This window comes from Delphinapterus leucas, chromosome 2 (genome assembly GCF_059928025.1).
Source record: "Delphinapterus leucas isolate spDelLeu-1000000601 "Yukka" chromosome 2, BTC_Dleu_Yukka2, whole genome shotgun sequence".
Taxonomy (NCBI): domain Eukaryota; kingdom Metazoa; phylum Chordata; class Mammalia; order Artiodactyla; family Monodontidae; genus Delphinapterus; species Delphinapterus leucas.
Window position 1 is genome coordinate 89,586,906 of NC_143130.1, and position 23,428 is coordinate 89,610,333.

The following is a 23,428-nucleotide window of genomic DNA, read 5'->3' on the forward strand; positions in this document are numbered from 1 at the left end:
ATTGCATTTGTTTTAGCATCCTTGTATAAGCTGCTTTTTATGAGCCAATTTAAAAAATATTTTATTATGAAAATTTTTAAACAGACCTTAAAGTTGAAGCAATTTTATAGAGACCATTCATATAGTTACTAGCTTGATGCTATCGAAGATTTTACAGAAATTTGCTTCATCACATATGTATTCCTCTGTCTCTCTCTATCCATGTTCATGAGTTTATTTTAAAATGAGGTAAATATTTAAAACCACGGAACTGTTGGGTATCTGACAAATTATCAAGTTTCTTAACAGATGCTTATAGGTTATAGGAAGTGGCCCCATTGTGCGTATTCTAAGGAAGATTACATTTGCTATATGACTATCTTCTGGCCTATAGTTCTGCCATACAGCCTACTTCCCAAGAGAGTATAAAAATTCTGTTTCTTAAAAAAAAAAAAATTATGTTTCTTATCAGCAAGTCTTTTTAGACCAGTTGCTTAGCATGGGAATTGCTAGGTGCTTCTAGGTCTTTGTGTGCATATTTTTGATTTAATAATCCAAAGCCTATACGACAGCACCTTCAGTCCAGGTCTGCTTCACGTTCTGTGTATTGTTAGAATTCTTGGGTAACTGGTAAAGAGGATCATACTTTTCACATCTTATCTAGGTGTCGTGGTTCAGAGGCATTTCATCTAAGTTGCATTAGGTACTTAAGAGAGGGAACTTGGTTGTCTTAAGATTCTTAACGTGCTTAATGTGTTTTTTTCTTGCTTTTATGATAGTTGAACATTTTGCGAATGGGTCAATAGAATAATAATAATTTATGTGATTGAATGACACTTTTATTCTTTTAAATCTGTTTTCTTATAAACAAGATTTAAAATGTTTAATATTTCCTAGGAATTAAAACACAATAAAACTACAGATATTAAAAGACCTACGATAGTTTTATAAAAAGGTAATACTCAGTTTCTCCCAATGGTAATAACATCTTGCAACTATAGTGCAGTATCACAACCCTGATATTGACATCAATATAGTCGATTCAAAACAGATCCATTACTGCAAGGATCCCTCATTTTGCCCTTTTATAGCCAAACTCCCCCTTCCCTTCCCCACCAGCCTCTCCTTAACCCCTAGAATCCACTTATCTGTTCCCCCTTTTTATGGTTTTGTCATTTCAAGAATGTTGTATAAATGAACTCATACAGTCTTTTCAGGATTGGCTTTTTTTCACTTGCATCGTTTTCTGAAGATTCATACAGATTATTGGGTATTTCAGTAGTTTGTTCCTTTTCGTGACTGACTGCTGTTTTATAGGATGCATATACTACAGTGAGTTTACTCTCCCAGTGAAGGATATCTGGGTTTCCAGTTTTTGGCGTTACAAGTAAAGTTGATATAAACGTTCGTGCACAAGGGAAAAAAGTAACATGCACTAATTATCACATTTTTGTATTTTCATTATAATGACCTTATTTGTCAAAAGTTTTAACCTTTTGTAATAAGTTATGCACTTTATGAAAATTCATTGTGCTGTATACTTTGGGGTACATTTCTGTATGTTATACTTCAATAAAACATTTTACTTAAAAGTAACATATTTCCCCCCCCCCTGGGGTTTATTTAGGTTGGATTCAGATGCCGAGGACATAGTACTTCCTCAGAAAGAAGACAGAATTTGCAAAAGAGACAAGATAATAAGCAGTTAAACCCCAGTCAATGTCATAGAGGCGACCCAAATTCCGAGTCTTTATATTTTGAGGTATTTTTTCAAACTGTATATTGTTATAGTACGATTATTGCCATTAAGAAATTAATTAATTTTTCTTACATTATGATAAGTACTTTTTATGTCTTAACATGTGACTGCAAGTAGATTGTAAGTTACTTAGATGTATTTGTCTTGTCATTTTTATCTTGGTTATATATAGTTAGTCTAACATTAACTTTATTAATGTTTATTTTCATAAATTTTTGTCATGAGTGTTCATTTTGAGGTAACATATGGAGGTAGAACTTAGTTTTATGTGGACTTCACCTAGTTTGAAACTTTCTTCCTAACTTTTGTTATGTTTGTTGAATCTATTAAGTTTTCAAATTTAAAAAGTTCAGTCTAGTCAATTTGTGCTGCTAGCCAGGGGAGTCTTGAAGAAGGAAGATAAAAGGCTATTTTACTTTTTCTAATAGGCAGACAGTTTATATTCTAATTGCAATGCTTCTATTATTCATCTAACTGGTGCTCATTGGAGGCCTGTTGTATGTTTAAAGTAAGGTGCTCTGCATGATACATTAAGGTGAATACACACACTGCCCTTAGGGAGGTTGCTGTGTAATAGAGGAATGTAGACATGTACACACCTGATACTTCTTGGGTGTGGTTGAAGTTGAAAGGAGAAATAAGTCCCTTTGGGTTTGAGGCAGGATAGGGATAACATTTGGAATAGGTTTTAAAGAATGAGTAGAATTTGATTGTGTCAAGATGGTGAACAAACATCCCAGGTAACTTATTTTTGTTATATAGTTTCTATAAAATGAGTTAATAGATGGAGTTTAAATATGCTTGAGGCCAGAGGCTTCAGATGAATAATATGTTAGATAAGCTTAGTAATTGACCTAAAGGACTTGAGGCTTCAGCTCAAGTAGTGTATCAAGAACAGTACATGTGGCAGATTTTTTATTTGCACTTAATCATATGATTGGTTCCATACTTATATTTAGTTAAAAATAATAGATATAAATTTCAGTGTAAAGGAGGATATTGGTTAAGAAATTACTTTGAATAGGGAATTTATTTTTATTTTTTAACTTTTAATGTTATTGACTGGTGTATGTAGTAATGGGACAGGGAATATATTAATGAAATTCATACTAAGCCATTTGTTTAAAATCTTCTCAAAATTATGTGAAATGTGATAAAATCCTTTTTGAATTTCTTTTTATTTACTTACCCACCTTAGGGTAGAATTATTAATAAAAATGGAATAGTAGATGCAGAAATCTAAAGGATGGACACGTGTGGATGTATCCCCATCCTTGAATAATTAAATTAGCTATGTTTTAGCATGTGAGAAATGAGATTTCCTTTTTAAGACTTTTAAATAGTTTAATATTGAGTTAAAAAATTACTTCCCTGTCATTTCATTACTCTTAAGCATTATAAATGTTGTTCTTAAGAGTTTATTGCTTTGAACTCTGTTTTTACTTAAAATGTGGAACTATTTCAGGATGAAGATGGATTTCGAGAACTAAATGAGAATGGAAGTGCTAAAGATGAGAACATTCAACAGAAACTTTCTTCAAAAGTAGTAAGTGACTCTTTTAAAAAAGATAAGCAAAATATTTGAACATCTTTTGAGCTATGGCAATGTTGAAAAGAAATATTACAGCTAAGTATAAAGACTTGTAGGGCAGCATGGTATAGAAGAAGCACTGTATTTAGTACTGATCTTTAGTATTTCTTCTCAGCATAGCCAGAACAGAGACACTGTCCTTTGAAATCCATAGTTCCATTACAGGCAAGGAAATACCATTAATTAAATGACATCATAAACCATATAGTCCATGCTAAAATTTCCCCAGTTGTTGCAAAACTTTACCTTGGAGTTATTTTGTTTTCAGTCCAGGATCCAGTCAGTTATCACCTATTTCATTTTGCTGTTTTGTCTCTATTATTTTCCAGTCTCCCTGTCTAGAATGATCCCACCGTCTCACTCTGTTCTTTATGTAATTGAATCTTCTGAAGAGTCTAGTCCAGTTATACTGTAGAACATCTCACATTCTAGATTGTCTTTCCTTATGATTAGACTTTTATGGAATCACTAACAAATATTTTTCTCTGGTTATCGTAGTTGGATGATTTACCTGAGAACTCACCAATCAATATAGTTCAGACACCAATTCCCATTACAACCTCAGTTCCTAAACGTGCAAAAAGTCAAAAGAAGAAAGCTTTAGCAGCAGCCCTTGCCACAGCTCAAGAATATTCAGAAATAAGTATGGAGCAAAAAAAACTACAGGTATGTATTCATTTTTATGAACAAATATGATAGTTTATTTGGTAGGTTTTGGGGGATGGATGGAAGACTGACAAATATAATTATCTTAAACTGTCACATTTTCATACTAAAATGAAAAATGTTTTCATGTTTACCTTGCAGGAAGCTTTATCAAAGGCAGCTGGGAAAAAGAATAAAACACCTGTACAACTAGATTTGGGGGACATGTTAGCAGCTCTGGAAAAACAACAACAAGCCATGAAAGCACGGCAAATTACTAATACCAGACCTCTGTCATATACAGGTGATATCATTAATCCTGGCAATTTGCTATTTGGCTTTGGTAATGTATTTTGGAAACTGTTAATCTAAATTATATATACCTACAAAAATCCAGAGTCTGATTACTCAGCAGCTTCTCTCCTGCCACTAGTAGCCTCCTAACTATTACCTGCCTTTCATTCCCCCTAACCCCCAGTCTGTCTTAAAAGGAGCGCTCTTTTTCAAACACAAGTTCAAAATCCTCTAGTAGCTCGTCATCTCACTTGGAGCGAAGCCAGGGTCCTAAGTCATATCTTAGCTGGTCCTGTTACCTTTCTGCCCTCATCACCATTCTCCCCGGCACTCACTGCTCTAGCCACGTTAGCCGCCTTGTTGTTCCACAGACACATCCAACATGCTCCAAGCTCAGTGTCCTTGTGCTTGCTCTTTCCTTTACCTGGAACTCTCTTCCCTCAGGCATCAGTATAGTTTGTTGCATCAGGTCCTCCAGGTCTCTGTTCAAATGTCGGTTGGTATATGTTACGAACCAACCAAATTTTTCTCTTCTTCAAAGGTGTCAGTAAGAATCACAAGTAATTTGGCTCTATAACTGTTAAATTATCCAATTTAAAACCAAATGGAAAACATAGGAGTGTTAATCAGATTTTGTGTGTATGTGTGAGAGAGACAGAGAGAGGAAGGGAGACGGGGAGGGAGAGAGGGAGAGAAGTGGGGGGAGGGAGGGCGAGGAGGGGAGGGAGGGAGAGAGAAAATGAGCTGGCTTTCTGCTGAAACAGTAATTTATATTTTAACAAACCTCGTCAGAGTTACAGCTCAGCACCTTTGACATGCTCCCTCATTTCTTTTCATAGTCTTTGTATTTAGAGGATGAGGAATAAGGTAAAGGAAAGGGAAAGGCACCATCAAAAAGCACTGATGTTGAGGGGAAGAATGGAATTTTCTCTTTCCTCGGTTCCTATGTAAAGGGTCTACTGCTTTTAAACAAAAATATAAGTAACAGTTTATAACTTTAATCGTGTGTGCAAAATGTTTAAACCTATAGCTAGTTACCATACGGTATGAACCTTAGCTTTGAGTAACTGTTAGTAAAAATAATATTGAGTGCATACTGAGCTTTAGAGTTGCATGCTGTTGAGATGAGGGATGTGGCAGTAACATCTCACTAAGAGTAAAGGACTCTAGGGAATGGAACTGAGTTAGTGTTCCAGAGGCAGTGTGGTCTAGTGGCTGCATGCAGGGGCTTTGGAGTTGAGCTGCGTCTTGAATCCTGTTCTTCCATGTTTTTCCTTGGCAAGTTATTTAATCTTCCTGTGCTTCACTTTCCTTACATTAAAATGGAAATAATACAGTACCTGCTTCTGAATTGTTTTGAGGATTGAATGAGATGATACATGTAAAGTGCTTAGAAGAGCGTCTGGGTTATAATCATTCAATAAAGTTTAGCCAGTTATTTTGGGAAAGAGATTGTTAGGCTGTGATAACTTCAAGTGGCTTATTATTACAACTTTGGTTTGTTTAGCACATTAATATATACAGATGTAAGTATCTACATGCAAAGTGTGGTGTCAAGAACTGTGGAATTACAGATAGGATTAAGATATACCTGTGGTCAAGGAGTTTATAATCTAGTCTGAGAGAAAGACATACCCACATAACTAATAAAAAGCAATGCCTTAGGAAAGATACCAGCAAAGTTTTATGAACTTATAGAAGAAAGACTGATTTATGTCAACAGGGATGTATGTTACAAATGCCTTCATATATGATAGCATTTGGACTGGGCTTTAAAGGGGGAGTAAGATTCTTGACAGATGGAAGTGAGATTAATCTCTAATCTATCACCAGTGTTTAAATTGGGAAGTGTTGATTACAAAGAAATCAGCTTTCTTGGGAAGTCCAAAAGAAGGACGGGACTATGGCAGAGATGTAAAAGGATTTTAATGAATTAATAGGGTTTTTTAATTGGTGGAATGTGGAAACAGGTCAAAAATGACTCCAAACTCTCTGACTTGGAGGACTGTGGTGGGGGTTAGGTATATGACGCTATCCAACAGGATAAGGATCACGGAAGAAGAATTTTCTTGGGAAGAACAGACTCTGGCCCTGTTGTATTTGAAATGCTGGTTAGGGAGGTCCTGGTGGTTCCTATTTAACTTAGGTATGTGCAGTTCAGGTTAGAAGTCAGTGAATTTCAAATAGAGATGATTGTTGTAGCTGTGGAAATATATAAGATTGTCAGGGGAAAGAAAAATTAGGAAAAAGATGTTCGGGGATAAAGCCTTGTAGAATGCTCAGAGTTAAAAGACAGAAGGAAGAAGAACCAGAAAAACAGGTTTGAGAAAGAGTGAGAAAAATGGAACGTAATGTCACAAAAGGTGAGGATAGAATTTTGAGGAAGAGGATGTGGTCTTTGGTAACAAATGCTGCTTTGCTCTAGAATAGAGCAAAGAATCAGAGTTAGATTTGGCAGTTGCAAGGTTTTATGTGATCTTGGCAATAGCAGCTTCAAGAGAGTGGGTAGGGCGGAGGCCAGATTATAATGATTTGGGAAGTAATGAGGAAGAAAGGGGAGTGATGGTATCTTAGAAGCCAGTTAGGGGACAGGTTTTGTTAGTTTGCCTGTTTTTTCTTCCTTTTATATAGAGGAGATTTTTAACTTCTTTTGGGGAGTTAGGGAAAAGAGTCAGGGGTCAAGTCAAGGAGGAACTTGAAAGATGCAAGGGGAAAGTAATAGAGCAAAATCCTTGAGGAATTAATCCTGAGATGGGATTATGAGAAGAGGTGGTTGGTAAGCCTTCGGTGGGAGTAAGGATGCCTGCTGCCTCCTCTCATGTGGCTTAGAAGTTTATATTGGAAAGCATCTTCTAAGGGAAGTAGCAGGAAAGCTTTTCTGCTAGAGTGAGAGAGTTGAGATTAGAGGCTAGGTCTGCTGAAGGTTGGGTGGTATCCACGGGAGAATGAGGGTAACAATCAATCAGGCATAAAAGAATTGCTGAATAGTACTGACAGTGCAGCCAAGAGGGGAAAATCATCATTCTTTACTGACAGGCTGAAATGAGGAGAGGAGTGATAGACTACTTATCTTATGTAAGGGTCATTGTTAGATTCATTAGGAATGAGGAGAGGTACAGAGTTTTGAAATTTCAGAGGTAGAATGGTTCTTTGGAGCTGTATCTGAGGGATACTGCACGGCCATATACTGCTCCTGCTGTTATGATGTCTGTTTTCCACAAGAAGAGGATGTTGTTGTTCTTACAGGTTTATTATTAGAAATTTTGAAAATATGTGGAGTTGGCCATAATAGTAAAACTAATGTTCTTGTTTGTTTTTAGTGGTCACTGCAGCTTCTTTTCACACTAAAGACTCTACTAACAGAAAACCCTTAACCAAAGGTCAGCCCTGTTTGACATCCTTTAATTCTTTGGACATTACTTCCTCTAAAGCGAAAAAAGGAAAAGAAAAGGAAATTGCAAAACTAAAACGGCCCACAGCACTTAAAAAGGTAAAACAAAACCTGGGGATATTTATTTTACAGTATAAAAAAGGGTTTAAATCGTTTTGCAAAAGTAGTTGTGGCGTTTTGGCCAACTGATTATTGTGAAAAGTTCTTAGACATGCATGTTTATGATGACTAGTTAATTTAAGGTTGGGGATCTCAGCATCATGACTATCTTACTGTGTTGACCAAGGCCCTGGGGAATGAGTTCTGTCTATAAGTTTAAAAGTTAAACATTTAGGTATCCAAAAACTTGAGACCCTAGGTATCAGAAGCCTGGGATTCTAGTACTAACTTCAGTACTTATTGTGTAGTTTTAGCAAAACTTTCTTATCCTCATCTTCTTTATCTATAAGTTGGGTATAATATATGCTCTGTTTAACTCAGTACTGTTATTAGGAGGAGTGAATGAGATGATCTATGACCAAATAAATCTAACGTAACTATGTGACCTGGTTTCCAAAGGTTTTATTTTATCCATTTTGGGGGAAACCCTAGTTTGTCTACTAGGATTTAAAGAATGAAGCAGATGTGGTTTGATAGCTGTAGTATTATATTGCCTTCCTTTATTTTGGATATAATACTTCCTTCAACTGCAGTGCCTAAAATTACATTCACCTTTTTGCCAGTCAGTTTCTACATAGCCAACCAAAATCCTTACATCCATTTTTTAAGTGGACACTACTATTCCTGTGTAATAGTGACCATTTTAATCATTCAGTACATACTTAAAGAGTAATTAGTAATTAAAGACTGGTAATGACTTTTAGGTTATTTTGAAAGAAAGAGAGGAAAAGAAGGGCCGTTTAACTGTGGACCACAGTCTTTTGGGATCTGAGGAACCAATAGAAATGCACTTAGATTTTATTGATGATTTGCCGCAGGAGATTGTTTCCCAAGAAGGTAAGATCACCTCTTTCCCCCTTCTTCTTATAAGATGGTCTGAAGTATTTTAATTAGTAGGTAACAACATATCACTAGTTATTCTCCTAAATATGCTCCATATTTTATCTAAATTTTTTAATCTTTGAGAGTGGTTTCTTTTGAAGATGCTTCTGTAGAGAGATATTTAAAGGGCAGGGAGGCAGGTGTTACATAGTAGGTCTATGGCATTTTTGAAGCTTAAATCCTGAATTTGTTGTAAACCCTCATAATTATGATCTTACTAATGCATCCTCTGTAACTGTCACATTTCCTTTCATCTTGCCTTCTTTTATATCTAGAACACAATTGACTTTCTTTGCAGGACTACAGTTGACCCTTGAACAACGTAGGTTTGAACTGCACAGGTACACTTGTACACAGATGTTCTTCAATAGTAAACACTGCAGTACTACTCAGCCATGATTGGTTGAATCCACAGATAGTGGAGGAACTATGATACAGAGGGCGGACTATAAATTATATGAGGTTTAAATCCCCATATTGTACAAGGGTCACCTGTATATTTTATTGAATAGCTTTTGTTGATTTTCTTCCTTGCTTTTGTGAAATTAATACATATGCCACAATGAGTAGAGAATTGCAAAGCTTGTTGTAGTGTAGAGTCCAGTTGGTCAGTAAGATTCAGTCCCGTACAATGGGTAGCCAGCACATGATTTCAGATGGGACCTCAGCAAAACTGCAGATGCCTTCTAAAATTTATACTACTGTGGAAGAAAGATTTTAAGAGAAACCTGACTAGGTCCCTATTTCTCCTGGTATTTATTCTTCAACTTTTGGCAAAACATTTAAATCTGATATACACATAGATTTAGTAGTTTAGAATTTGTTTTAGATTTTAGATTTTAGAATTAGTTTAGATTTTGTGTTTAGAAAATAAGTTTACTTCTTCTAAGAATTGTTCCAATATGTTTGGTTAGGGTTCCCCTTTACTCTCAATTAAGTATCATTGCCTTTGTATTTAGGTGTATCTGTTTATGCATTCCTTCAACAAGTGTGTGTTGAACATTCATCATATGTACTTCAGTAAGTGGGGTAGGGATGGGAAGGTCAGGAAATGTCATAAAGATATATAGTGGACTGGCCCTGTTACAAAAAGTTTACAATCCAGTAGAGAGATAAGATATATGTGTAACTTTGCAGATTAATGGACTGGACAAATACTAACTCATTTCCTGAGTTTTAGGGCTGTTTAGAAAAGAAGCAGTAACTAAAGGTGGCAGTTGAGTCAAGAGGTGGCATCTGCAAACGTGGCTGCCTGAGCACAGGAGCAAAGACCAAATGAAAGAGAAACGGGTGGTGCCTGGAGAACTGGGAGTGGTGTGGAGAGAATGAGTGAGGTAGAATTCATCATTGCCAGCAGCAATGGGAATTTTTAGACAGTTAAAAAAATTATTTCTAAGAAATAGGTGGAAAAATAGAGGTGAAGGAGATGGGTAATATGATCTGGAAAGAGTGCAGAAGAGGATACGTCTTTTGTTCTTCAGTTTAGATCCCCTGGGAATACATGTTTTAGATAACTTGGCCTTCTTGCATCTCTTCTGTGGAGACTTGTAGGCTATGCTTGATGTTTTTCAGAGTATATTTTAAGACATAATAGGAAAATTTGATTTTTGTAGTATATGAGAAATGTTTGTGATACGAACAATGCCCAACTTGGTAGCTTCTGGAGAATTTGGAAGTGATAACAAAAGGTAACTGCCATTCTAAATTATGTTGAAGAGTATAGAGCTTTTCAGCATTCAGAATTTCTGAATTCTTTCCCCTCACCCCACGTCTCCACAGATGCTGGACTGAGCATGCCCAGTGATGCATCCCTCTCTCCAGCAAGTCAGAACTCTCCGTACTGTATGACACCTGTGTCACAAGGCTCTCCGGCTAGTTCTGGGATAGGCAGTCCAATGGCATCTTCGACAATAACCAAAATCCACAGCAAAAGATTTAGAGAGTAAGTTTTAGTCTCATTATTGATGTTGAATAGCTTAGGTATCCTGACTGTAGTTCTGAATATAATATTGTCATTCTTTCTTGGTGGGTTGAACAGATAGAATACCAAAGATCTTTAAGTTCTGTCAGATTTTGTTTAACAACGGGTTTTATTATATGGAAAGTATTTGCCTTCTGTCAGCTGTCAGTGTTCATGTAAAAGTGATTTGACAGTAAATACATTCTTTTTATATCAGCTAGTGTTTATACCCATGAAATTTCACCTCTTACAGCTTATGTATTATACAGAATGTCATACTGTGACATTTTTCCTCTCCAAACGCTTTTGCTTTTTTGTTTATATTATTGGCCCTTCAAAAAAAACCTCTCTAACCAATTAATAACAAGTTTCTAAGATCCTCCTACATGTAGTGAACCTGTTACATAAACCTATTTGGTTTTTTTTGTTGTTCTTTTTTTTCTTTTTTCTTTTTTGCGGTACGCGGGCCTCTCACTGTTGTGGCCTCTCCCGTTGCGGAGCACAGGCTCCGGACGCGCAGGCTCAGTGGCCATGGCTCATGGGCCCAGCCGCTCCGCGGCATGTGGGATCTTCCCAGTCTGGGGCACGAACCCATGTCCCCTGCATCGGCAGGCGGACTCTCAACCACTGCGCCACCAGGGAAGCCCTAAACCTATTTGTTTTTAAGCATATATTTCTAAGTTTGAAAATGCCCATCTGTGAATAACCTTGAACTGACAGTTATTGCTGTGAAGGATTTTAGAATGTAAACATTTGTGTAGGTAAATTAATTTTACCTTTGAAATTAAGTTTACCTATGAAAGAATCCCAGGGTGAAGGTAAAATGTGTGTGAATCCAAACCACATTGGTTTGTTCTGTTCCTTTGTTGTTTTTGAGCAAATACTTGTCGCCTAGGTTTGGGAAGTTAATTAAATATCACATGTGTGACAAAGGAAATACTTGGAGAATAAAATCTTACATATGTGTGAAATAAACAGCTTGGAAGAAAAGCAGAGTGAAGAAAATTGCGTGTTTGATGTTTTATTCTTCAATTGCATTCTTTAATTTTGTATACTTTATGATAACCTTTCCTCAGCCTGTCCAGTTATATCTTCTGTTCTGAAGTAATGTCATACTTGCATTTATTTAAACACTTTTCACATAAACGTTAAAAAAATTTCCAAAGCAGAACATTTTTTTTCCCTAAAGGAAGGCAGGCCTAGATTTTCCCACCATATAATGTATCAGTAATTTAGAACTGGTAATTTGCTGGCCCGGCATTCCTAGATTAGAAATTTTACCAATTTTCCTTGTTAAGTACCTGCTTATGGTAGAGAGAGATTATGGATGAAAACTAGCAAAGTGGAATATGTAAGGAGTTTACTTAAACTAGAATGACTTCCTTATCCTTGAAATTAAGTACTATAGTGGCCTCACACTACTTGCTTTCTGGTTTTTGCGTTGTAGCCATATATGATATGATCTCACAAAGAGCCTCATTCAGTTACTTTGCCTGATACAAAGCCATATGACTTTTACCTCAAGACCTCTTTGGTTTTGGCTTCAGTTTAACTACTGAATTCATCCGCTGTAACCATAGATTTTCAGAGGTAGAGGGACCATTGAGGCTGTCATCCGTAACTCCTTATTTTTATGGTTGAGGAAGCCAGTGCTGGAGACTGATTTATCCAAGCATGGAGGATGAATGGTTGGTATTAGGGCATTCAGTTAGCTTTTATGAAATTAATTTGTTTCTTATTAGAAGCATCTTTAGTATTCATTGGAATGAAATAACTTTATACATTATCTCCTTACCAAAAACATTATACCTGTTTATCTAATAGCAGGTTAACATTTGATTTATATCCTTAGGAATTTAATAATTGGGTGTTTGATTAGTACTTCCCCGAGGTTAATCTGTCCTTTGCATAAAAGCCGATCTGTTGTAATTCAGGAAAACTCTTCTGTTTTTCTAATTGACTGAAGGATTTAGGAGATTTTTCAAGACTTGATTTTTTAATGAAAACCTGTTTACTGGATGTATTTTTTTCCTAAAATAATTTTATAATTACCTACTTTTGGGTTCCTTTACAGGTACTGTAATCAGGTTCTTTGTAAAGAGATTGATGAATGTGTGACTCTTCTTCTTCAAGAGCTTGTCAGCTTCCAGGAACGCATCTACCAAAAGGATCCTGTAAGAGCAAAAGCGAGGCGACGGCTGGTCATGGGTCTAAGAGAGGTTACGAAACATATGAAGTTAAACAAGATCAAATGTGTTATAATTTCTCCAAATTGTGAAAAAATCCAGTCCAAAGGTATGAACATTTTACTTTTGAAGTGTTTTGATATTTATGTAGTATAATTGTAGAATATGCAGTGAATTTTAAAGTGGAAGCCATATGTCTTCTTTAGCAGAGTTTAGGTGTAAAACATAATACTGAACATGAAGAAAGAAAATGAAATGTTTCAGCACCGGAGGTAGAGTAATAAAATTGAGATCAGATTGTAAAGAAAATCCCCATTTATGAACACTAGTGAAGGATTTAGTTGGGGCCAACCAAGTGTCCGCTGTGTTGTGATCAGAGTGGGAACTAGTAAGCAGGCATTTCTTTACCTCTGCAAATATATTCTACTTTATTTTTTTTAACATCTTTATTGGAGTATAATTGCTTTACAATGATGTGTTAGTTTCTGCTTTATAACAAAGTGAATCAGCTATACATACACATATATCCCCATATCTCCTCCCTCTTTTGTCTCCCTCCTACCCCTCTAGGTGGTCACAAAGCACTGAGCTGATCTCCCTGTGCTATGCGGCTGCTTCCCAGTAGCTATCTGTTTTACATTTGGTAGTATATATAAGTCCATGCCACTCTCTCACTTCGTCCCAGCTTACCCTTCCCCATCCCCATCCCCATGTCCTCAAGTCCATTCTCTACGTCTGCGTCTTTATTCCTCTCCTGCCCCTGTTCTTCATAACAATTTTTTGGTTTTTGTTTTGGATTCCATATATATATATGTGTTAGCATACAGTATTTGTTTTTCTCTTTCTGACTTACTTCACTCTGTATGACAGACTCTAGGGCCATTCACCTCACTACAAATAACTCAATTTCGTTTCTTTTTATGGCTCAGTAATATTCCATTATATATATGAGCCACATCTTCATTGTCCATTCATCTGTCGATGGACACTTAGGTTGCTTCCATGCTGACTATTGTAAATAGAGCTGCAGTGAACATTGTGGTACATGACTCTTTTTGAATTATGGTTTTCTCAGGGTATATGCCCAGTAGTGGGATAGCAGGGTTGTATGGTAGTTCTATTTTTAGTTTTTTAAGGCGTCCGTACTGTTCTGCATAATGACTGTATCAATTTACATTCCCACCAACAGTGCAAGAGGGTTCCCTTTTCTCCACACCCTCTCCAGCATTTATTGTTTGTAGATTTTTTGATGATGGCCATTCTGACTGGTATGACGTGATACCTCATTGTAGTTTTGATTTGCATTTCTCTAATGATTAGTGATATTGAGCATCCTTTCATGCATTTGTTGGCAACCTGTATATCTTTGGAGAAATGTCTATTTAGGTCTTCTGCCCATTTTTGTATTGGGTTGTTTGTTTTTCTGATATTGAGCTGCATGAGCTGCTTGTAATTTTGGAGATTAATCCTTTGTCAGTTGCTTCATTTGCAAATATTTTCTCCCATTCTGAGGGTTGTCTTTTCATCTTGTTTATGGTTTCCTTTGCTGTGCAAAAGCTTTTAAGTTTCATTAGGTCCCATTTGTTTATTTTTGTTTTTACTTCCATTACTCTAGATGGTGGGTCAAAAAGGATCTTACTGTGATGTATATCATAGAGTGTTCTGCCTATGTTTTCCTCTAAGAGTTTTATAGTGTCTGGCCTTACATTTAGGTCTTTAATCCATTTTGAGTTTATTTTTGTGTATGGTGTTAGGGAGTGTTCTAATTTCTTTCTTTTACATGTAGCTAGCTGTCCAGTTTTCCCAGCACCGCTTATTGAAGAGGCTGTCTTTTCTCCATTGTATATTCTTGCCTCCTTTATCAAAGATAAGGTAACCATATGTGCATGGGTTTATCACTGGGCTTTCTGTCCTGTTCCATTGATCTATCTTTCTGTTTTTGTGCCAGTACAATACTGTCTTGATTACTGTAGCTTTGTAGTGTAGTCTGAAGTCAGGGAGCCTGCTTCCTCCAGCTCCGTTTTTCTTTCTGAAGATTGCTTTGGCTCTTCGGGGTCTTTTGTGTTTCCATACAAATTGTGAAATTTTTTGTTCTAGTTCTGTGAAAAATGCCAGTGGTAGTTTGATAGGGATTGCACTGAATCCGTAGATTGCTTTTGGTCATATAGTCATTTTGACAGTGTTGATTCTTCCAATCTGAGAATGTGGCATATCTCTCCATCTGTTTGTATCATCTCTAATTTCTTTCATCAGTGTCTTATAGTTTTCTGCATACAGGTCTTTTGTCTCCTTAGGTAGGTTTATTCCTAGGTGTTTTTTTCTTTTTGTTGCAGTGGTAAATGGGAGTGTTTCCTTAATTTCTCTCTCAGATTTTTCATCATTAGTGTATGGGAATGCAAGAGATTTCTGTGCATTAATTTTGTATCCTGCTACTTTACCAAATTCATTGATTAGCTCTGGTAGTTTTCTGGTAGCATCTTTAGGATTCTCTATGTATAGTATCATGTCATCTGCAGACAGTGACAGTTTTACTTCTTCTTTTCCAATTTGGGTACCTTTTATTTCTTTTTCTTCTCTGATTGTTGTGGCTAAAACTTCCAAAACTCTGTTGAATAATAATGGTGATAGTGGGTAACCTTGTCTTGTTCCTGGACTTAGAGGAAATGGTTTCAGTTTTTCACCATTGAGAGTGATGTTGGCTTTGGGTTTGTCATATATGTTGAGGTAAGTTCCCTCTATGCCTACTTTCTGGAGGGTTTTTATCATAAATGGGTGTTGAATTTTGTCAGAAGCTTTTTCTGCATCTATTGAGATGATCATATGGTTTTTCTCCTTCAATTTGTTAATATGGTGTATCACATTCATTGATTTGCATATACTGAAGAATCCTTGCATTCCTGGGATAAACCCCACATGATCGTGATGTATGATCCTTTTAATGTGCTGTTGGATTCTGTTTGCTAGTATTTTGTTGAGGATTTTTGCATCTATATTTATTGGTGGTATTGGCCTGTAATTTTCTTTCTTTGTGACATTTTTGTCTGGTTTTGGTATCAGGTTGATGGTGGCCTTGTAGAATGAGTTTGGGAGTGTTCCTCCCTCTGCTATATTTTGGAAGACTTGGAGAAGCATAGGTGTTAGCTCTTCTCTAAATGTTTGATAGAATTCACCTGTGAAGCCCTCTGGTCCTGGGCTTTTGTTTGTTGGAAGACTTTTAATCACAGTTTCAATTTCAGTGCTTGTGATTGGTCTGTTCGTATTTTCTATTTCTTCCTGGTGCAGTCTCAGAAGGTTGTGTCTTGCTAAGAATTTGTCCATTTCTTCCAGATTGTCCATTTTATTGGCATAGAGTTGCTTGTAGTAATCTCTCAAGATCCTTTGTATTTCTGCAGTGTCAGTTGTTACTTCTCCTTTTTCATTTCTAATCCTATTGATCTGAGTCTTCTCCCTTTTTTTTTTTTGATGAATCTGGCTAATGGTTTATCAATTTGGTTTATCTTCTCAGAGAACCAGCTTTTAGTTTTATTGATCTTTGCTGTTGTTTCCTTCATTTCTTTTTCATTTATTTCTGATCTGATCTTTATGATTTCTTTCCTTCTGCTAACTTTGGGAGTGTTTTGTTCTTCTTTCTCTAATTGCTTTAGGTGTAAGTTTAGGTTGTTTATTTGAGATGTTTCTTCTTTCTTGAGGTACGATTGTATTGCTATAAACTTCCCTCTTAGAACTGCTTTTGCTGCATCCCATAGGTTTTGGGTCGTCATGTTTTCATTGTCATTTGTTTCTAGGTGGTTTTTGATTTCCTCTTTGATTTCTTCAGTGATCTCTTGGTTATTAAGTAGTGTATTGTTTAACCTCCATGTGTTTGTATTTTTTTTTACAGATTTTTTCCTGTAATTGATATCTAGTCTCATAGCGTTGTGGTCAGAAAAGATACTTGATACAATTTCAATTTTCTTAAATTTATCAAGCCTTCATTTGTGGCCCAAGATATGATCTATCCTGGAGCATGTTCCATGAGCCCTTGAGAAGAAAGTTTATTCTCTTGTTTTTGGAGAGAATGTCCTATAGATATCAATTAAGTCCATCTTGTTTAATGTATCCTTTAAAGCTTGTGTTTCCTTATTTATTTTCATTTTGGATGATCTGTCCATTGGTGAAAGTGGGGTGTTAAATTCCCCTACTGTGATTGTGTTACTGTAGATTTCCCCTTTTATGGCTGTTAGTATTTGCCTTATGTATTGAGGTGCCCCTGTGTTGGGTGCATAAATATTTACAATTGTTATAGCTTCTTCTTGGATCGATCCCTTGATCGTTATGTGGTGTCCTTCTTTGTCTCTTGTAATAGTCTTTATTTTAAAGTCTGTTTTGTCTGATATGAGAATCGCTACTCCAGCTTTCTTTTGATTTCCATTTGCATGGAATATCTTTTTTCCATCCCCTCACTTTCGGTCTGTATGTGTCCCTAGGTCTGAAGTGGGTCTATTGTAGACAGCATGTATACGGGTCTTGGTTTTTGTGTCCATTCAGCCATTCTTTGTCTTTTGGTTGGAGCATTTGATTGGAGCATTTAATCCATTTACATTTAAGTAAATGGTTGGAGCATTTAATCCATTTACATTTAAGGTAGTTATTGATATGTATGTTCCTATTACCATTTTCTTAATTGTTTTGGGTTTGTTATTGTAAGTGTTTTCCTTCTCTTGTGTTTCCTGCCTGAGAAGTTCCTTTAGCATTTCTTATAAAGCTGGTTTGGTGGTGCTTTACCAAAGCAAAGAATTTGGTGAATTCTCTTAGCTTTTGCTTGTCTGTAAAGGTTTTAATTTTTCTGTCAAATCTGAAAGAGATCCTTGCTGGGTAGAGTAATCTTGGTTGTAGGTTTTTTCCTTTCATCACCTTAAATATGTCCTGCCACTCCCTTCTGGCTTGCAGAGTTTCTGCTGAAGGATTAGCTGTTAACGTTATGGCGATTCCCTTGTATGTTATTTGTTGCTTTTCCTTTGCTGCTTTCAATATTTTTTCTTTGTATTTAATTTTTGATAGTTTGATATGTTTCTTGGTGTGTTTCTCTTTAGATTTATCCTGTATAGGACTCTTGGCGCTTCCTGGACTTGATTAACTATTTCCTTTCCTATATTTGGGAAGTTTTCATCTATGATCTCTTCAAATATTTTCTCAGTCCCTTTCTTTTTCTCTTCTTCTTCTGGGACCCCTATAATTCGAATGTTGGTGTGTTTAATGTTGTCCCAGTGGTCTCTGAGACTGTTGTCAATTCGTTTCATTCTTTATTCTTTATTCTAATCTGCGGTAGTTATTTCCACTATTTTATTCTCCAGGTCACTTATCCGTTCTTCTGCCTTAGTTATTCTGCTATTGATTCCTTCTGGAGAATTTTTAATTTCATTTATTGTGTTGTTCGTCATTGTTTGTTTGCTCTTTAGTTCTTCTAGGTCCTTGTTAAGCATTTCTTGTATTTTCTCCATTCTGTTTCCAAGATTTTGGATTATCTTTACTATCATTACTCTGAATTCTTTTTCAGGTAGACTGCCTATTTCCTCTTCATTTGTTTGGTGGGTTTTTACTTTGCTCCTTCATCTGCTGTGTGTTTTTCTGTCTTCTCATTTTGCTTAACTTACTGTGTTTGGTGTCTCCTTTTCGCAGGCTGCAGGTTTGTAGTTCCTGTTGTTTTTGGTGTCTGCCCCCAGTGGCTGCGGTTGGTTCAGTGGGTTGTGTAGGCTTCCTGGTGGAGGAGACTGCTGTCTGTGTTCTAGTGGATGAGGCTAGATCTTGTCTTTCGGTGGGCAGGACCTTGTCTGATGGTGTGTTTTGGGGTGTCTGTGACCTTATGATTTTAGGCAGCCTCTTTGTTAATGGGTGGGGTTGTGTTCCTTTCTTGCTAGTTGTTTGGCATAGGGTGTCCAGCACTGTAGCTTGCTGGTCATTGAGTGGAGCTGGGTCTTAGCCTTGAGATGGAGATCTCTGGGAGAGCTGCTTTTTTTTTTTTTTTTTTTTTTTTTGTGGTACGTGGGCCTCTCACTGTTGTGGCCTCTCCCGTTGCGGAGCACAGGCTCCGGATGCGCAGGCTCAGTGGCCATGACTCACGGGCCCGGGTGCTCTGCGGCATGCGGGATCCTCCTGGACCGGGTCATGAACCCGCATCCCCTGCATCGGCAGGTGGACTCTCAACCACTGCGCCACCAGAGAAGCCCTCTGGGAGAGCTTTTGCCATGTGATATTACGTGGAGCCAGGAGGTCTGTGGTGGACCAGTGTCCTGAACTTGGCTCTCCCACCTCAGAGGCACAGGCCTGACACCTGGCTGGAGCACCAAGACCCTGTCTGCCACACAGCTCAGAAGAAAAGGGAGAAAAAAAGAAAGAAAAAAGAAAGTAAATTTATTAAAATAAAAAGTAAGTGTTAAAAATAAGAAAAATTAAAAAGTAATTAAAAAAGAGAAAGAGTGAAGAGACCAACCAAACGAAAAAACACATCCACCAGTGATAACAAGCACTACAAACTATACTTAAAAAAAAACTAAAAAGAACAGACAAAACTCTAGGACACATGGTAAAAGCAAAGCTATACAGACCAAATCACATGAAGAAGCATATACGTACACACTCACAAAAAGAGAAAAATGAAAAAAATATATATATTGTTGCTCCCGAAGTCTACCACCAAAATTTCGGGATGATTCACTGTCTATTCAGATATTCCAGAGATGCAGGGTACATCAAGTTGATGTGGAGATTTAATCCGCAGCTCCTGAGGCTGCTGGGAGAAATTTCCCTTTCTCTTCTTTTTTCGCACAGCTCCCAGGGTTCAGCTTTGGATTTGGCCCCGCCTCTGAGTGTAGGTCCCCTGAGGACGCCTCTTCCTGCCCAGACAGGACAGGGTTAATGTAGCAGCTGATTGGGGGTTCTGCCTCACTGAGGCCCGGGGTACGGAGAGGTACGGAATGCAGGGCGAGCCTGTGAAGGCAGAGGCTGGCGTGCCATTGCAACAGCATGAGGCGCACTGTGTGTTCTCCTGGGGAAGTTGTCCCTGGATCACGGGACCCTGGCTGTGGCGGGCTGCCCAGGCTCCCGGGAGGGGAGGTGTGGATAGTGACCAGTGCTTGCACACAGGCTTATTGGTGGCTGCGGCAGCAACCTTAGCATCTCATGCCCATCTCTGGTGTCTGTGCTGATAGCCGTGGCTCACACCCGTTTCTGAAGCTCCTTTAGGTGGTGCTCTGAATCCCTTCTCCTTGCACACCCTGAAATAATGGTCTCTTGACTCTTAGGCAGTTCCACACTTTTTCCCGGACTCCCTCCTAGCTAGCTGTGGCACACTAGCCCCCTTCAGGCTGTGTTTACACAGCCAACCCCAGTCCTCTCCCTGTGATCTGACCTCCAAAGCCCAAGCCTCAGCTCACAGCCCCGCCTGCCCCAGCGGGTGAGCAGACAAGCCTCTCGGGCTGGTGAGTGCTGTGCGGGAGTCTCCTCTGTGCGGGAGTCTCTCCACTTTGCCCTCTGCACCCCTGTTGCTGCGCTCTCCTCCGTGGCTCCAAAACTTCTCCCCCGCCACCCCCCGTCTCCGCCAGTGAAGGGGCTTCCTAGTGTGTGGAAATTTCTCCTCCTTCACAGCTCTCTCCCAGTGGTGCAGGTCCCGTCACTATTCTTTTGTCTCTGTTTTTTGTTCTTTTTTCTTTTGCCCTACCCAGGTTCGTGGGGAGTTTCTTGCCTTTTGGGAGGTCTGAGGTCTTCTGCCCGTGTTCAGTAGGTGTTCTGTAGGAGTTGTTTCCCATGTAGGTGTATTTCTGATGTATCTATGGGGAGGAAGGTGATCTCCACATCTCACTCCTCCACCATCTTGAAGGTCTCCTCTGGTGCACCCTCCCCCCCCAGCTCTTCAGGCAGGCCTGGAGCAGGGGCACTAGCCCCGCAAAGGAGCAAGTGAAAAACCCAGCAGTGGCGACCTGGCAGCTGGTTCCCGGAGGTGCTACCGTGTAGCTGGATGGCTCATTTCTGGCCTATTCTACTTTAAAATTTTTGTATTACCCTCCTTTGATGGCTCTTTTCTCTAAAAAAATTAGGAAAAAGGTACAGTTCTCCTTCTTGGTCTTTGACTGTGGACAGGAGTCAAGTGTAGGCCAAAACGTATTTCTCATTATGGACCCTAGGTTATGTAGGCCCATACAAACATAGTACCGTGCTTTGATTCTGAAGCCAAGGTCATTACGAGTGGTCTTTTAAAGGTCCAGTTAATAGTTTCCACCGTCGATAAAAAGGATAGACTCTGCTAACCAACTTTTTTTGAACGTGTTCCTTAATGATCATGCTACTTTTGAATAAGCTGAATGCTTCCCTGCTTCTCTAGATAAATGAGAGATAAATATCCTCTTTTATGAAGAGGATATGGATTTATGTGATCATGGTCTGTGGCATTCTTAATAATAAATGGCCCTACTTTCTAATCATCCTAGAAAGTTTACAAATCAATTATTCTAAAAATAAATTATTTTGATAAACATTTCTGTCTTCTAATTGATGTATGGTTGACCTTTCCAAATCATAATTATTTTGAATGAACCTGAAAACATTTGGGCTATGTGACTTTATGATATCAATCAAAATTTTATTTAAAAATGTTTCTATTTTAGGAAGAAATACAGTCTAATTTTGAAGGTCTGCTTTCCATTGTCCCCTTGTAACTATTTATTTGCCACTATATTTAAAACAATTTCAAAATCAGTTTCCTGTCCTGAACACTTGGGTACTGAATTGGTCATTAGAGGGGTATATTTTAAATATATTAAACAACATAATTAATGCTCCTCAAAGAAACACTTTCAAATATTTTTCCTTTTACTATTGGGGCATTCTGATCTTGCCAGAGAGACAAAAATAATTACGTCCATTGTATGAAAGAGAGAAGTTGAAAGACTCTCTCAAACTATGTAGTAATTAATAACAGTACCTAAACATCTCCTATAAATCCCAAATTCCAGATCAGTTCTTACATAATGGTTATGATATATGTATTTTTACCATAGTTCATTGAGTTTTTCCAATTGGGAAATCAAACTCTCTCTTATTTAATATAAGCCAACATGATTGTAGAAACAATATGACAGCAGTGACTAATGTCAGAAATGAAAATGGGCTCTCTAGACAGTTATCCTACCCTATTTCAGAAAAAAAAAAATAATTTGTAAGTTTTGTATCCTAAAATTAGTGTTCAGGATAGAACATGATGATTGTATGATGCAGCAATATTTTATATTCCACTAAGAAAGAAAAATTCTATCAATCCAAAGATTCCATTGATTGTAAAATGCTACCCTAGTTCAGAGTTGTTAGTATGTGGAAAAAATTTTGCATCTTAAAATCAGTTAAATACAATATTAAAAAAAAAAAGATACATGTCTCTGCCTCTGTTTATGGTGGAGATTTGTCTCTGAGAAACCAGCAGTAACAGAGGCTTTTGTACTATGTCGTGCACCGTTATTTGTCGTTTTTCATGGAGGAGCCATTTCAGGTGATTGGAGTAGACAGAGGCATCAAGTAGCAGTAGCAGGCAGAGGGGAAAAATACCAGTAAAAACAGTAATGTATAATCGGTCTTATTGCATGTGATAGGTTGCTTACTTGAACTGAGAGATTAGATAAAGGAGTCAGCCACTATTAACAATTTTAATTAATTTTAAAAAACGGAAAATGTTTATTATATTGAAATTTGACTCCTGCCATACTAGTCCCTGTGGAGAAACAAAAATACTAGCATTAAAGGAATATAGTATTTAACTGGGAGAAAGAAAATATGTACGTAATATCCAAATATAGTACAAATTCAGATAGGAAGTACAAATTCAGATAGGAAAATGTGGTTAACAGCCTAAGTGCCACAAGCATTCATGGACTCCTTTGCTGCTGTGTTTTATGCTGTCGGGTGCTAAAATAGCTCCATTTAGGAAATAACTAAAAACTTCTATACATGTTGATTTCTCAGGTGGCCTGGATGAGGCTCTCTATAATGTTATAGCCATGGCACGGGAACAAGAAATTCCTTTTGTGTTTGCCCTTGGAAGAAAAGCTCTAGGACGCTGTGTGAACAAGCTGGTTCCTGTTAGTGTGGTGGGAATCTTCAACTACTTTGGTGCTGAGGTAAGACTTAGAAGATGCAGTCCCTCACTGCCCACCCGCCATAGTACATCTTTGGACACGTGCCATTGTTATGTTTGAGCATTTGGAGAAGTGATATGATGACTCTCCAGGAATGAGTGGAAAATTCTTGAGTATTACATTTCCTTTTTTAGTGTTGAAAACATTTGCGTAAGTCAATCCTGTAGCATTGTGAAAAGATTTTAGCTTGTATTTCTGCTACAGTGATTTTTTTTTTTCCTGGGTTCAGATATGTACTACTTGACAATATATGTAACTGCTGGGTAAAGGTATCCAGTATTGTACAAAGTAAAACAAATTTCTTCAGTCTGTATGTTGGGTACATTTTGTGCTGCTAGGAGTCAAGAGAGAAAAGAATCCTTTATTTGGAGAGAATTTTCCTTTGAAAATGAAATTCCTAAACCAATTGAGAGAATAATTCT

At 37.6% G+C, this 23,428-nt stretch overlaps 1 protein-coding gene across 1 annotated transcript in view; it reads left to right on the forward strand.

Annotated features, from left to right (window-relative positions):
* SECISBP2L (SECIS binding protein 2 like) overlaps positions 1–23,428 on the forward strand; it is a 62,652-nt gene that overhangs the window by 21,506 nt on the left and 17,718 nt on the right. The window contains exons 8-16 of the mRNA XM_022587153.3: positions 1,607–1,741; positions 3,204–3,284; positions 3,828–3,995; positions 4,137–4,278; positions 7,589–7,758; positions 8,523–8,655; positions 10,480–10,642; positions 12,735–12,955; positions 22,834–22,988. Of these exons, the coding sequence (XP_022442861.1) occupies positions 1,607–1,741; positions 3,204–3,284; positions 3,828–3,995; positions 4,137–4,278; positions 7,589–7,758; positions 8,523–8,655; positions 10,480–10,642; positions 12,735–12,955; positions 22,834–22,988 (1,368 nt within the window). The remainder of the gene's footprint in view (positions 1–1,606; positions 1,742–3,203; positions 3,285–3,827; positions 3,996–4,136; positions 4,279–7,588; positions 7,759–8,522; positions 8,656–10,479; positions 10,643–12,734; positions 12,956–22,833; positions 22,989–23,428) is intronic.